General features: G+C 36.6%; 1 protein-coding gene across 2 annotated transcripts in view; it reads right to left on the bottom strand.

Annotated features, from left to right (window-relative positions):
• The window catches only part of DYM (dymeclin), a 281,123-nt gene that overhangs the window by 254,919 nt on the left and 9,258 nt on the right, over positions 1 to 16,946 (bottom strand). For both annotated transcript variants that reach the window (XM_069468007.1, XM_069468008.1), the window contains exon 2: positions 2,975 to 3,166. In XM_069468007.1, coding sequence (XP_069324108.1) covers positions 2,975 to 3,114 — 140 coding nt within the window. In that variant the 5' untranslated portion in view covers positions 3,115 to 3,166. The remainder of the gene's footprint in view (positions 1 to 2,974; positions 3,167 to 16,946) is intronic.

Here is a 16,946-nt window from a genome sequence, read left to right as displayed (position 1 = left end):
CAGAAGAATTCCAGTTAATAAGTGTGGAAGGAATAACCAAATTAGAAATATCACCATTTTGTAACCTCTTATGAAATAAGTGATTCAGACAAAAATCAATGAACATTAAAACACACTCAAACCTCTGATCAATCTTAGCATAATAACTAGTATAAAACCACACTTTTTCAATATTCTAATGTAATACATATCTAAATAACATGTATTAGTTTTCTATGGCTGCTATAAAAGTTACCACAAATTTAGTGGTGTAAAACAACACAAAAATTAATAAATGGGATTTGATTAAACTAAAAAGCTTCTGCACAGCTAAGGAGACAATCAAGAGAGCAAACTGACAACCTACAGAACAGGAGAAAATATTCACAAGCTACAAATCTGATAAAGGGCTAACAACCAGAATTTACAAGAACTCAAGCAAATCAGCAAGAAAAAAACAAACAACCCTATTAAAAAGTGGGCAAAAGATATGAACAGAAGCTTCTCAAAACAAGAAAGACAAATGGCCAATAAACATATGAAAAAATGCTCAATGTCACTAATCTTCAAGGAAATGTAAATTAAAACCACAAGATATCACCTTATCCCTGTCAGAATGGCAATTATTAAAAAGTCAAAAAATAATAGATGCTGGCATGGACTCAGAGAGAAAGGAACACTTATATACTATTGGTGGGAATGCAAATTAGTACAACCTCTATGGAAAACAGTATAGAGAGTCCTCAGAAAAATAAAGGTAGACTTATCGTTTGATCTAGCAATCCCATTACTACATCTCTACCCAACAGAAAAGAAATCATTTTGTCAAAAAGACAGGCACACTCAAATGTTTATTGCAGCACACTTCACAACTGCAAAGATGTGGAATCAACATAAGTGCCCATCAATTCATGAGTAGATCAAGAAACTATGGTGTATGTATATATATATGTGTGTGTGTGTGTGTGTGTGTGTGTGTATACACATACACCATGGAGTACTGCTCAGTCATGAAAAGGAATAAAATGTCTTTTGCAGCAACTTGGATGGAACTGGAGACCATTATCTTAACTAAAGTATCTCAGAAATGGAAAAACAGACACCACATATACTCACTAATAATTGGGAGCTAAACCATGGGTACACACAAAGAGATGTAAAGGTCATTGGAAACCAAGAAGTGAGGAGGGTGGGAAAACAGGTGAGGGGTAAAAACTTACCTATTGGGTACAATGAACACTATTCTGATGAAGGTAACGCTAAAAGCCCCATCTTTTTTTTTTTTTTTTTTTTTTTTTTTGAGACAAGAATCTCACTCTATTGTCCAGGCTATAGTGCCATGGCATCAGCCTAGCTCACAGCAACCTCAAACTCCTGGGCTCAAGCGATCCTCCTGCCTCAGCCTTCCGAGTAACTGGGACTACAGGCATGCGCCACCATGCGTGGCTAATTTTTTCTATATATTTTTAGTTGTCCAGCTAATTTCTTTCTATTGTTTTTTAGTAGAGACGGGGTCTGGCTCTTGCTCAGGCTGCTCATTTGAACTCCTGAGCTCAAATGATCCTCCCGCCTCGGCCTCCCAGAGTGCTAGGATTATAGGTGTGAGCCGCCTCATAGACCTAAAAGCCTGTCTTAAGCATTACACAAGGTATCCATGTAACAAAAACATTTGTACCCCCTTAATATTTTGCAACAAACAAACAAACAAAAAGATGTCAGCAGGGCTGCATTCCTTTCTGGAGGCCCCAGGGGGAGATCTGTTTCCTCGCCTCTTCCAGCTTCTGCAAGCTGCTCACATTTCTTAACTCTTGATCCCCTTCTTCCATCTTCAAAGCCAGCAAGGGCAGGTTGAGTCCTCCTCACCTCACCTCACATCACATCACTCACATCGTATCAATCACATCACTCACATCACTCCTACTTTCTCTTCTACTTTCCTCTTTCACTTTCAAGAACCCTAGCAATTGGGCCCACCTAGATAATCCAATATAATCTATTTAAGGTCAGCTGATTAGCAACCTTAGTTCCATTTGCTACCTTAATTCCCCTTTGCCATGTAACATATTCATAGACTCTGAAGACTAGGACATGGACATCTTTTGGTGAAACACTATTCTGCCCATCACAATAAAACTGTTAAAAAATAAAAAATTTTTTAATGTATTCCCATGTATTGAGTACATGGGAATTCAATATTCCAGGTACTCTATTTTGTCAATTTTTATAACAGAGAGTTTAAAATGAGATACCGTTTTTCACCTACCAAATTGGCAAAGGTCCAAAGTCTAAAAATGCACCAAACTGACAAAGGTGTGGAGAAACAGACTGTCTCAAACACCGCTGGTAGGACTGTAAACTGGTACAATTTCCACGGCACACGGTTTGGCATATCTACCAAAGTTACAAATGCATGTGCACTTTGACCCAGCAATTCTACTTCAAGGAATTTATACTAGATATATGTGTATGCATGAGAAATGATGTATGCAGCGTTATCTGTCATAACAAAAGACTGGAAACAATCTAAATGTCTATCAATAGAAAACTGATTACATATATTCTATGGATACTCTGCACCCATTAAAAAAGAATAAGGCAGCTGCATATGTGCTACATATAGAAGATATATTTCGTTTAACTATGGAAAAAAACAAGGGACAGAATAGTATGTGTAGTGTGCTACATTTGCACTTAAACATTTTATAAAACTACATGAAATACATGCTTAAATAACCTTGTACTATATCCAGAAGGCTTCAAAAGAAACTGCTACCAGTGGTTACCTCTGGAGAAGAGAGGGGCTGAGTGGGAGAAAGAGAAGAGAAAAGCTTATTATCCTTTTCATATCCTTCAGGTTTTCTACTGCTACATGTATCACAGATAGATACACAGACAGTCACATAGAACATTAAAAAAAATTTTTTTTTAAATCAGCACACCACAAATGTTCACGTGGCCCTCTACACCAATTTTCGATCTCCAGGCAATCTCTTACCTGCTCGTTGGTGCAGGGAAAGAAAACGAGAGAAGCTGATTCCAGAACGGGTCATTCTCAGAGACAGGTTCTGCTCCTGATAACTTCTTTAAGTACTCATTTTTAGGAAGATCACCGATTCTGCTGCTGTTTGATCCCATCTTCTAATTTGGTAGATAACTTGTCCTTAAACCTGCATTTCCACAAGACAACCTATAAAAAAGGAAAAATATCTTCAAACTTGTTCAAAATAGTTATCATACTTTTTCTACATGTAAAAAACTATGAACTTACTAAAAGAAATCACACCTCTCTTCATTTTTAGGTATATCAAATATCAGATACAAAGTTACATGGAGGGAAATGGGGCTAAAATATGTCTTAGCCAACACAAAACACAAAAATCCGAACAGATTCTGTACTGGTATCATAGATCTTAGGATAGGCATATCTCTGTCCAGGAAAGTATCTTAAAGAAAATTCATAATAATAACTTATTAACAAATAGTCTGAAAATAAAGCTCTTTACAACTAAAACAGTGATGATAAAGAAAGAGACTGGATAGCTTGAATGTGCAAAGACGAGGAGAAAGTGGTTCAAGTAACTACCATGCACTACCTACACTTATGGAGGTAATGGGGACAGACCTTAATCACCTGCTTCAAGTGAAAGAGCTCAAGATTCCAAAGTAGTCACATTTAATGTTTCTTGCACTCTGCTGTAGGGCACATACAATATTTTGCTGGCTTGCATCTTCTCCTAAACCATGAATATCATTGACAATAGAAACCATCTTATGCATCTTTCCATCCCAATGTCTAGATTAGCATGGAACAGGCATTCCTTAAACAGTAAGTGGAAAGAACAAGTGAGTAAATAAATAACGAGTATCCCCACGGCTCTTCAGTATGTGTCGTTCTTGGTCATGAAGGGGAAAATTAAATTTAGTTACAAACATGAATCACTGTCTTCCTCACATCACACTTAACGTAATTCTAGATCATGTTTTATCTCAATTTGTTCAGAAAAAGTCTCTCACTGAATAATAAAATGGCGAGGAGATGAATAACAAATTGTACTATTTTAATATTACCATCACAATGAAAGGAAACTATGTGGGCTCAGGAGCCAAAGAAAGCTCAGGCCAGATGGGAATTTGTATCAGTAAGTGACTAACTCTCTTACTTATGTCCCTCCTCATCCCACAAAGGCATTAAGATTAAAGTCAAGGTCAGAATTTAGAAGTATGCCTCCCATGTTCTCTTCGGAACAGGACTGAGCTGTTTATCTGAGGGCATGAGGCTTCCCCAATGCACATGGTCAGCCAGGTCTTCTGAATATGAGTGAGAAATACACCTGCTCCTGATCACCTGCCCGTGAACCCGAAGCCACCCACTACTTTCATCCTCCCTAATCATGGGGGCAGGGACCCCAATAAATAGCTGACTTCAATTATACCTCCATATCAAGTCAACTAATCCTAAGGTTTAATTTCTCAAAATAGAAATTATTAAGCCAAATTAGGAAATGCTATAAAGACATATTCTGAAATACATAAATCCCTTACTTATCATACTCCATTTCAAAGCCACTTTATATTTTAAGCTATTTAAAATTAAATTTTTTAGTAGTCTTACTATGGAATACAGTAGTGAAAAAAATGAATGAACCAGAGCCACAATTACCAAAATAAATACATCTCAAAAAATATAATTTTAAAAAAATACCAAATAATATCCATGGTATGGTTTCATGTATAAGATTTTAAAACATGCAAATGATATTATGGATTTATCATATCTAGTACAAGCATTAAAACAAGGGTGGGTGTGGTGGTTAATGCCTGTAATCCCAGCATTTTGGGAGGCTGAGGCAGGAAGACTGCTTGAAGCCAGGATTTCAAGACCAGCCTGAGCAACATAACAAGACCCCATCTCTACAAAAAAATATAAAAATTAGCCACGCATGGTGGCAAGCACCTGTAGTCCCAGCTACTCAGGAGGCTGAGGCAGGAAGATTACTTAAGCCCAGGAGTTTGAGGTTGCAGTGAGCTATGATCGCACTACTGCGCTCCAGCTTGGGCAACAGAGCAAGACCCTGTCTCAAAAAAGAAAAAAAAAAAAAATTAAAAAGACTCCCTCAAACCCCAGCCAACCTGAATAAATAAATACATAAAAATAAATAGCAAATTCTAATAGCAGAAAGGGCAGAGAGGGGTTTCAGCAGGTCAATACTTTCTTAAACAGAAAAGGGAAAGAATAGAAGGCAAGTGAGATGAAGTACAAATGGCAAATGTTTGGATTTGTTGAAATGGACAGTATGTGCATGGGCTTTTGTTATATTACTCTTTATTCCTGTTCTATATATTAATTTTTAAAAGGAAAAGAATGGTAGTTCTGCTGAAAGAGCATTTTTTAAAGAGGAGAAAAGAAGGGTTTCTCAACCTTTCAACAGCAATACTGGAAGCTAGTTGACAGGGAAGCAAATGTCTTTAAAATTTTAAGAGGAACTAATTTAACTAGAATTCTATAGCTAGCCAAACTACTAATTAAGTATGAAGGTATAATAAAGACATTTTCTGACTTGCCAAGATTCAAAACACCTCCTAAGCACCCATTTTCTGGAAGCCAGGGGAAGAAGAGGGATTCCACTTGAGGGAATAAGCCAAGAAAAAGGAAGATATGGAATTCAAGAAACAGTATTCAATACAGGGCAGTGGAGAAGAGAAGTCACAGGGCAAGAGTCATGCTGCAGGCTGGGACAAGAGTCAAAACGGCTCCAGGATCTCCAGAAGGACAAAAAATAGAACTGATATGATAGGTCACTTGATGTGTTGTTGGACCTTATTCTGTGGAGTGTTACAATACTATAGGAGAATCTGGAAGTAATGAACAATAGCTACATAGAAAACAAAGTAAATGATTTTTTTAAAGACTATGTACTAAACAAAAATTATTTAAGAAAGGTCATATAATCATAATATATGACTCAATTCAATAGTAATCAACATTTATATAATCATTATGATGTAAATACTAAAGATTTAGCCAAAAATTGTGAGCTAACTATACTGAGAATATTCTAGAAAAAGAAATGGGAATGGTGGCCTAAGAGTACTAAATCTTCACCTTCCATAATAGGTAGGGAGTCAGTAGAAAATATCTAAAAAGTATTACATCAAAAAACAACAGTAAAAGCTTTTTAGTTATAAATAAAGAGGTAAACAGTGAGAAACAACAGCTAATGGATTTGAAAGTGGCCAGCACTAAGGAAAAGGACTCTGGAGTGGAAAAAACGGCAGCACAGTTTTTATTTCAAGTCCATCATATTATTTGATTTTTAAAACCATATCCATATATGACTTTGATTAAAAACAAAGTATTTTTAAATCTTCTTCACTATTTCGTTTCTTATTCAGATTTAATTTTTTTTAAGAGATGGAGGTCTCACTATGCTGCCCAGGCTGGAGGGCAAGTGGCTACTTACAGGCGTGATGGTAGCTCACTACAGCCTCAAACTCCTGGCCTCAACCAATCCTCCATCCTCAGCCTCCTGAGTAGCTGGGACTACAGGTGCCTGCAACTGTGTCTGGCTCCAGATTTTAACATACACAGAAAACAGAATACCATCGTAACTAAAATAATGGTGACAGAAATGTGAATTATTCTTTACTGAGGCACATAACTAGCAAGCTTAATGAAATCTATGACTGATAGAGTTTAACATCATAAGATACATAATTTAGGTTAGCTTCTAAAATCTAAATTTCAAATTTTCATCATTGTATGAGGTTACTAACAAGCAATAGTCAGGGCTCAGTCAGAAAAGAGGAATTAATTCAAACCTACGCTAGTGGCAGACACAGATCAATAAAACAAAATAGAAAATCCAGAAATGGACTTACAAAAGTGTAGCCAACTGATTTTTGTCAACAGTGCAAAAGCAATTCAATAGAAGAGAGAATAGTCTTTTCAACAAGTGGTGCTAGAACTGGATAGGCAAAAAATAGGCCAAAAAAAAAATGGCACCTTGACCTAAATAAACCTTATACAAAAATTAACTCAAAGTAGACCATAGATTTAAATGTAAAACATAAAATGATAAAACTCATAGAAGATAACATAGAAGAAAATCTTTGTGGCCTAGGATTAGGAGAATTCATGGACATGATGCAAAAGCACAATATACAAAAGAAAAGAAAGCTGATAATCTGAGTTTCATCAAAATTATAAAACTTTTGGTCTGTGAAAGACCCTGTTAAGAGGATGAAAAGACAAGCCACAGACTGGAAGAAAAAAAGCCACACACACAAGAAAAAAAAAAAATAAGTGCATGTAAAACACTGAGAAATCCAAGTATGGTCTGCAGTTTATTATATTGTGCCAGAACCAATTTTCTGGTTTTGATAATATACTATAGTCATATTAACAATGGGGGAAGCAAGGTGAAAGGTACATAGACGTAGCTGTACTATTTTCATAACTTGTGAGTCTATAATTGTTTCAAAATAAAAAGTTCTTAAAAATCAACTAAAAAATTCAATTCCAAAAATCTAATCTACACATCCCAAAAAGATGCCAACAAATCATATTAATAGATACTTTCACAACCACTAACATTATTTTTACATATTAAATTACTTTATCAACTATATTATCCCATCATGAGATATGAGGATCACACATTCTAATTACTTGGTGTCTTAGAATGGTCTTTCATTTAGACTAGTTTCCTCAAATAAAGTCTTTCTTTCAAATCTTATTCAAAACTGAACTGTCTTCTTCAATAAATGCAAAATAAGTAATGTTTCTAGGTCTTTGGAGGATTCCACATTAAATTCATTAGCTCTGAGGAGTACACAACAGATTTTGTCCTCTATCACCTATTAATACTTAAGGGTATTGCTATTTCCTTGTCACCAAACGTTGTAAATTCTTTTATTTGTCCAATAATGCCTGTGACCCTTGTATATGCCTCAACAAAACGTTTTTTGGAAAACAAATAAAAAGAACTTGACAATGTGTTTACAGTTTGCTATTTATCCGGGGACTCAGGCTAATCAGCAGTTAGGATTGTAGGCCTAACATTTGTGTACTGGACAGACACCTTTAAGTGTGTGGATCAAAATGAGTTAGTTGCACGAGTGTTTACTGGCATGAGCAATTTAAGTATGGGTTCTCCTGGCTCAACCATGAACTAAATTTTCCTTCTCTACGCTTCATGAAAATCAATAGCATGAAAATGACACCAGATCAAAAGAAATAAGAATCAGCACAATTTGTTCTCAATTAAGTAGACCAGTATTTTACTTTTCTCATGTACCTTAAAAGCAATCAATTAGAACAATTTACTCCAGTGGTTTAATTAGGTACATGAATGCTGAATTTTCAAAAAAAGCAAAATTTCACTTTGGAATCAACCCCCTCCCCTCCCCAGGCAAGGCAACAGTGAGAAACAATATTATCACAAAGCCTACTAATAAAACTTAAGTCAGACATTTTCATTTTTATTTTATTTTTTGAATCAGTAACATACAATGATACAAAATACAAAGGGTTCAAAGAATATATAGTGAAAAGTCTCCCTCCCATCCTGTCCTCTAACCACCTAGTTTCTCAACTCAGAGAAAATATTACTAGTTTCTCTGGGTACCATTCCACAGAAACTCAGTGTACATACAAACATATATTTTTCCCCTTTTTACACAAACCATAGTATATGATACATGTCTCCTTACTCTGCTATTTCCACTTACCAACATCTATTAGAAATAATTACATATCCATATATGAAGCACTTCATTCCTTTTTACAACTGTGTAACATTCCATTTTATAAGGTAATAAATCCCATATTGATGGACATTTGGATAGTTTAGTCTTTTGCTATTATAAATCATTCTCCAATAAGAGATATAAATATATATGAAATATTACTTATATCTTATACCACTTAGTATATAAAACATTTCACACATCTATGAGTATATAGGTATAATAAATCTAGAAAAATAGAATTGCTGGGTCGAAGGGTATGTGCATTTCTAATTTAGGTAGATATTGCCTAGTTAGCTGCCTTTTATTGTTGTACCAACTTGCACTCCCACCAGCAATGCCTATTTCTCCACTCAATAGCCACCACTGTTTAATTGTACTTTTTGATCCTTGTCAACTGAGAGGTAAAAAAAAAAAAAAAGTTTTTCAGCAAGACTTTTATTTGCATTTCTCTTACTGCAAAGAAGACCATTATCTACTCATATTCTTTGCCTATTTTCTATTGACATACAGGAAATAAACTTAATTTTCAAAGCTGTTAGGATAGACCACAAAGTATTAAATCAAATAACTGCTCAGTCCAGGGCCACTATGAAATCTTTCCCAACAATATGAATAAAGCATACAAGCTTATTAGGAGGGACTGCATAGAACTAACTAGGAAAATCAAGACGGCCAATTGAGCACATAATGCAGTGCCTCCTTCCCCCTTTTTTCTCACCAAACCCTAGAACTAATGTAAAAGAGATTTTTTAAGTAGTCAGTGATTACACAGCCATGCTCAAAAATTCACAGGGGACCAGAAGCTGTGAAGAATCCCCATAATATACAGAAAACAGCTGGAGATGGGCTAAAAGGGGAAACAGCATCCCAGAGCAGGTGCAAGGGCCTTCAAGGGCACCATCACAAAGAGTGTGAACAGCAACTCCAACCCAAAGGCAGAAAGGCCAGAAAAAGGCCAGAGCCCAGGGACAACTAAGACAGGCTTAGCCAGGGCACCCTGAGCAGTCACCCCTGCCCAGGCCCTCACTCCCCTAGGTAGCAACAACAGGGTGCCATCTGCTGAGAACAGAGTGAAGGCAACAGCCAAGGCAGCTGAAACACCAGGAGGAACAAGTTCAGCCACGAGCAGACAAGTAGCCACTGAAGTACTCTTGCCAGAAAGTTCCACTTGCTCCCCACAGAAAGCAAAGTAGAAAACTGAGACCCACTGGCATCTCTTCTTCAATGATTCTTGCCAAGGATTCCAAACACACACACACACACACACAAAATCACCTGCACCCAATTTATTTGGAACCCTCAAGACCCTTACCAATGATAACCAGAATAAACTGGACTATGGAAAGCCCACTATTCAATCACCTCCAACAGTCCTATTGCCTTTACCCTCTCACTGTGCATCTAAATTAGAGTCCCTTGGCTCTCAGCTCTTCTTTCTCTAAATCTATCAGTACCTGATCCTATTTCCTGATTTCACACGTGGCTTCCATGATACTACTTTCAAATCTCTCCTAGCCCCAATCTCTGACCAGAAGGCCAGTTCTATCAATATCCCTAAAATACTTAAGATTTTTTTAAACTCAATATATTACACTGATTATAACATAATCAGCAATTTTGTTGATAACAATGATCCTTACATAAATCTATGCTAGAAATAAGAAGTGTGCTATTGCTGATGCTTCTAGTAGTAAATCTTTCAAAGGACCTATCTTTTTTTTTTTCCCTTTTGAAACAAGGTCCAACCCTGTCGCCCAGGCTGGAGTGGGTGGAACAATCATAACTCACCGCAGCCTCAAATCCCTGGGCTCAAGCAGTCCCTCCCACTTCAGCGGCCCACCCAAGTAGCTGGGACTACAAATGCCTGCCACTATACCCAGCTAACTTTTTTTTTTTTTTCTGGTAGAGATGGGGTCTTACTATGTTGCCCAGGCTGGTCTTGAACTCCTGACCTCAAGCAATCCTCCCACTTCAGTCTCCCAAAGCACTGGGATTACCACACCAGCCCAAAGGACCTATCTTTAATATTAATACAATGTAGTCAGGAACTCAACATATGCAAAACTGATTCAATCATCCCTCCCAAAACCAGTTACCTCTCACAACTCCCCACTACTCCCCTAAAGCTCCCATGATATAAAACTTGCCTTGAAATGTTATTTTTCCATGGTATATATAATACATCTCCCCAGGTAGATTATCCTGAGAAGTGTGAATCAGGTTTCACATTTCTTCCTTATCCCTAACTAACCTTCAGCACACTGCTAGAGAAATTACTCAAAAAATACTTGCTGAAATAGGCAAGGTCCCACAGCTAATAAATAGATGAAAAGAACTTCAGCCTAAATTCTGAGTACAATTTGCTATTAAAACAGTGAGGTACCATTTTAACCCATCAAACCAGTAAAGGTTAAAACACTTTGATATTAATAACAGTGTGAGGGTAATAAGGAAACAGGCACTCGCACCATTAGTGTGTGGTTATTTGGCATTATCTATCAAAATTTTAAGTGCACATACCCTTTCTACCAACAATTTTGTTTTTAAAAACTTATCCCCCAGGTAAACTCACACAAGTTGACAAACTCTATGCATGAAGATGTTAATTATATCATTGCTTATAATAGAAAATATACAAAACAACCTAAATGATCATCATCTGCATATTAACTACATTGTAGAATAAGGATACACTGGAATACTGTGTAGCCATTAAAAAGAATGGGGTAGATCTTAAATATGTTAATATATAAAGATATCCTAAATATCTCATGTGAAAACAAAGACACAAAAATAGCTCATATACATGTAAATCCTTACAGATGCCTAGGCAATTTCTGAAAGGAAACACAAGCAACAGTCTAAGACTGCTCACCTCTGAAGAATAGGACTGGAAATCTGTAGGGCAGAGACTTTTCACTGTATGTCCTTCTGTACTACTTGATCTTTAACTATAAACATGTTATAATTTAAAGTAAAAAAATAAAAATATAAAACGATTCTTTTCTCCTTATCCGCTCTCCTTCAGAAAGGATCTGAATGTGCTCCTGGCTTGTACTATCATCTCTATGTGAGTGACCCCACAAATTATTTAGTCTTGACTTCTTAGTCAAAAGCCAATCAAAAATCTTTACTACTAAAATGTCTTTAGCAAGACATTTCACTTTGATGTCTTGCTATCATCTCAAATCTTAATTAACATTTGCCCCCTCACCTCCACAAAATTAGCAATGACCCCAAAAGTCACTATTTCTAACAATGTTATTGGCATTCTTAACTTGTGTTATTTCACTCACATAACCAAGTATTCATTCTACAAATATCTATGATACACATACTATAAATGCTAGGTGTTATGATAGGTATTAAAAGTACAAAAATGAATAAAACTAGGTCTCTTCTATTAATGAACTCAAAGTCTAGCAGGAAAGACAATATGTCAATAAATTATTATAAGACAATATAGTTCATACTACAATGGAGTTATTTATTAATATATAGAAGAAGCTATGGAGCTGGGCGCAGTGGCTCACACCTGTAATCTCAGCTTCTCAGGAGGCTGAGGCAGGAGGATTGCTTGAGCCCAGGAGTTCAATTCCAGCCTGGGCAACACAGTGAGACCTCATCTCTTAAAAAATTAAATAAATAAATACAAATAATTTTTTTAAAAAAGCACCTATGGAAATATAGCATATTTGAGGCAGAGGGAAAAGTGTGTGCAATGGTACTTTTATTTAACCAATTAATTTACATAGTCTATATGCCAAAACTAGTCTAAGTGCTTTACAATTATTGACTCATTTAGTCCCCATAACAACCCTAAGAGGGGAGTACTATTATTTCAACTTACAGACTGAGGACACTAAGGCACACAGGGCTCAAGTAATGTGACCAAGGTCCCTGTGATAGTAAGTGGCAAAGCCATGATTTGAACCCAGGCAATCCAATTCCAGAGTCCCTGGTCTTTACCTCTTTACTATGCTGACTCCCCCATCAACAAGTTCTATATATAATTTTAGGGGGTAAAAAATTAAAAAAATAAAATAAATTTAAAAAATGGATAAAAAAATAAAAAACAAAAAAAATAAAAAAACAAAAAATAAAAAATAAAACAAGTTCTATAAGTTCTTCTATAACATCTACAATTCTACATATTATCTTTTAAATCCATCTCTTCCTTTACACTATTCCCACTGCCTCCACACTAGACCAGGCTTCTATAATCTCATATGACTAAGTGCAACAGTATCCTGATTTCTTTCCTTCTAATCTCTCAACTTTGATTCACTTTTCACACTCCACTGAGAAATTAATCCTTAAAAATAGGAAATTCAGTCCAGCATAGCAATTAAGTCCAAAGTTTCTAGTGTGACCCTGCTAAGTCTGTATAGAGTTAGTTTGTTTTGTTTTTCATAGCCACAGGCTATGGAATGTATAGAGTCAGTCTGAATCACCATTTTACCACTTATAAAATTCCATTGCAGGATGGGAGAAAACAACAGTACTTATGAGATTTTCTGAAGATGAAGCAAGATAATGCAAGCAAAGCTCTTAGTAAACGACCTGGCACAGAGTAAGCTTAGGCAAATAAAAGGTCCAATATCATTTGTTTTTAATATTAGTAAAATTACCACTTCCATCATTTCATAGCTCAAACACTTTCAGTGATTCTTGATTACCTGAAAAAACAGAATATTGACATTCAAGGCCCTCCAGTCTGAAAGCTCATTTTCCAACTTTATTTCCAACTACCCCCAAACCCGTGGTTGGGTCTCAAACTTAAATGTGAATAAAGAAACACCTGAGGAGTATGTGGTTAAAAATACAAATTCTTGGAAGCAAAAGTTCAGAATGTCAGGGTAGGGAATGGGCATCTGCATTTTTTAAAAAACATTCACAGTGATACTGATACAAGTGGTCCGTGAAGCTCAATTTGCAAATAAGTATCATAAAAAAGTTGGGGCAAAGTGTCTTCTTAATGTCTAGCATGCTCTGCTCCTGCCAATCACATCTGTCTTTCAGCATCACATCTGGCCCACACACCTTAAACCCTGTTCACTTCCTCAGAGTGGGATCCCTTTTTTCCTCTGTAATCCTAGAGCATTCATTATCTTCACCACTCATCTGGAATTCAACTACCCTTCTAATATACTTTGCCTTGCTTTGCTGTCTGATTCTTATTTAACTCTTCAGGTCAGTTATTTCCCAAGTCCATTTTACCATCATTGGCAAAAACAATGCTTTGAACAAGAAATTATATGCTCAATATTGTGTATTTCATTTGTGAAATATTTGATATATACATAAAATTAAATCTCCTCTTTTATGTGTATTGACTCACTATCTCCTGATTTAGTGTGCCTGAAATGGAAAGTAAACATTAGTGGATCTGAAATTCCTGGATAACCAAATTCTGTTCTAACATCCTCAAAATATGTAAATGACACCCTAGTGCACTTGGGCTCATCTTCAGAATCCACAAATCCTAAACTATATTCTAGAGTCATCTGCCTCCTAAAAAAAGAAAATACACATGCCCCATTTGTACTTAAGACACTTTAGGGAGAAACCTCACAGTTGAAACAGGAGACCAGAAAAATAATGGCCAATGGTCACCAGCCAAAGGACATATTAAATGCCACAGGTGCCAGGAGTCCATCAAGTAATGGAACATTCTCTGAAAAGCAACTATGTTCCAAATGCTATATTAAGTACAGTTGGGTATTCCACTCCAGTGAAATGAGAGCAATGAAAATAAAAAGATACAAACACACATAGGTAAGAACAGGGAAGGTGTGGAAGATGAAAAGTTGACAGAGGAGTGGAACCGAACCAGCAGAGCTGAGGAAGTCCCAACATAAGTGCCTGCCACCAAAGGGGACACTAACAAGAAGGCAGGCACCTCACCCCACGGAACTCTGGGAAGGCTAAACAGAGGCACAGGGAAGACGGGGCAAGGTGCAGCGCTGAAGTCTGTGGGTCTCTCTCCCCTGGAGGAGACCATTATGTGTGCTCTCCAAGGGAACCTGTCTGGAGAGACCAGGGACTCTGATGCCAAGGCTGGGGAGGGTAATGAGGTGGAAGATGAAAACAGGAGAATGAAGAGAAAGTCAACTTGCCACACAGTTACATAGGAGATTGCTCAGCCTCCAAGGCAGGAGACTGGAGGATTCTTGTCAAGAGAAACTGAATGGCGACCATGGAAAAGATACTGACATTTAAGATCCCCCAACCGCCATTTAAAAAACTGATGGCAACCTTACAGCAGTGCACTCAACAAAACCCAGTTACACCAAGAGCTTCCAATCAATTTTAGGAGCTTCCAATCAATTCTTAAATAAGAATGGAAAGCCAAAAATTATTAAACTTCTAAGGAAAGCCTCCCACATGAAATACAGAAACCAAAACAAACTAAAGAAAGGAATCACAGAAAACAGATGATTCTAAGAAAAAATTTAAAAATAAAATATACTATGCCCCCAGGCACTATTCTAAGTGTTTTACACATACTGATTCATTTAATTCTCGCCACGACCTACGAGGTAGTACTTTTATTTTTCTCATTGCTTAGATCATAAGTTGGCAAATTATAGCCCAAGGGCCCAGTCCACCCTGCTGCCTGAAGAATGATTTTTACATTTTTAAATGGTTGAAAAAAATCAAAAGAATATTTTGTGACATGTGGAAATCATATGAATTAAAATTTCAGTGTCCATTAAGTCTTATTAGAGCACAGCCATGCTCATTCGTTTCCATGTTGTGTATGGCTGTTTTTCTGATATATCAGCAGAGCTGAGTGGCTACCACAGAGACCACACGTGGTGCCCGGATCCCTTCATACTAAGGGCAGCACAAATCTCAATGACACAGTTATAACTCAACAGCATTTCAAGTGTCACGCATATTGCCATACTAGGACTTTTTTAAATTACCAATGAATATCTATCATGTCAAAACAAGAAAATAAGTAGACCCTGATGTCACACTTTTAAGTCACAGTGGAGTATAGTTTTTTTTTAATCTAATTAGATGTAAAAGCATTTTGTTTATTACATAACGGCACCATAGCTGTGCCAGAAGAATACAATATAGGAAGCATTACCAGACTAAGCACTCATCACGATATCCAGACACGCCCTACCACACAGCACTTACTCTCAACTCATGAGAGCAATGATCAGGAAAATTAGAGAATTTAAAATGAAGTATTTTTTCATAGCAGAATGTCTTCCCAAAAATTAAAAAATCAAAATGAAGACTGCAACAAAAGTAAATTTGCAAATGGCTCATTTGTTAACCAAGCAAAGAAGGGCATTTATCAATAGTAAGTTAATTAAGTTGCGTTTGATAACAGCAGCCAAAAAAATGTGTCCAGAGAAAATAAACGTCTTGAACATCTTAGTCTTTCAGTGAAAACAGCTGCTCAAAAAACAGTCTGTATGGAACAATTACAGCCATGAATATGTCCAAACGAGTTAAGAAAATACGATTTCAGTACAACCTGAAGTAGAATCTGCTAGGATGCATAACAACCGACAGTGGTAAAAATGTGTTGTGGAGCTGAAAAAAAGCTTAGCTGGACAAACTTAAACGCTCTGTGAAAATGCAAGGTGTTTAAAGACTGTGGTTATTCATTGTATTATCAGCAAGTACTATCTAGAAAATATTTGAATCTATCGTGTATTTCGAAACTGAAGCATCAAAGGTAAACTTCATTCCCTCTCATGAACTTAACTATCACCAACTTCATGAAATTTTTGTCAGAAATATAAACTGAACATCTTGGCCAGGTGTAGTGGCTCACGCCTGTATTCCCAGCACTTTGGGAGGCCAAGGCTGGAGGAATGCTTGAAGCCAGGAGTTCAAAACCAGCCTGAGCAACATAGCAAGACCCCATCTCTATAAAAAAAAATTAAAAATTAGCTGGGCATGGTGGCATGCACCTGTACAGTCCCAGCTACTCAGGAGGCTGAGGCAGTGAGCTATGAGAACATCACTGCACTCTAGCCTGGGCAACAGAGTCTCAAAAAAAAAAAAAAAAAAAGAAAAGAAATTAAAAAATAAAGCCAAACATCTTGACGTGTCCTATCACATATTAGCAATGGCAGAGTTTTATTGAAATTTTTCAAGCTCAGAATTGAGACTGAAATTTTTCTGAATGAAAAGAATACGCCCCAACCACCATTATATTATCAAACACTGAAAGGCTGTGGAAA

The sequence above is a fragment of the Eulemur rufifrons genome, chromosome 5, assembly GCF_041146395.1.
Source record: "Eulemur rufifrons isolate Redbay chromosome 5, OSU_ERuf_1, whole genome shotgun sequence".
Lineage (NCBI taxonomy): Eukaryota > Metazoa > Chordata > Mammalia > Primates > Lemuridae > Eulemur > Eulemur rufifrons.
The sequence above is the reverse complement of the archived record's forward strand: the minus strand, read 5'-3'. Positions and strand labels throughout refer to the sequence as shown.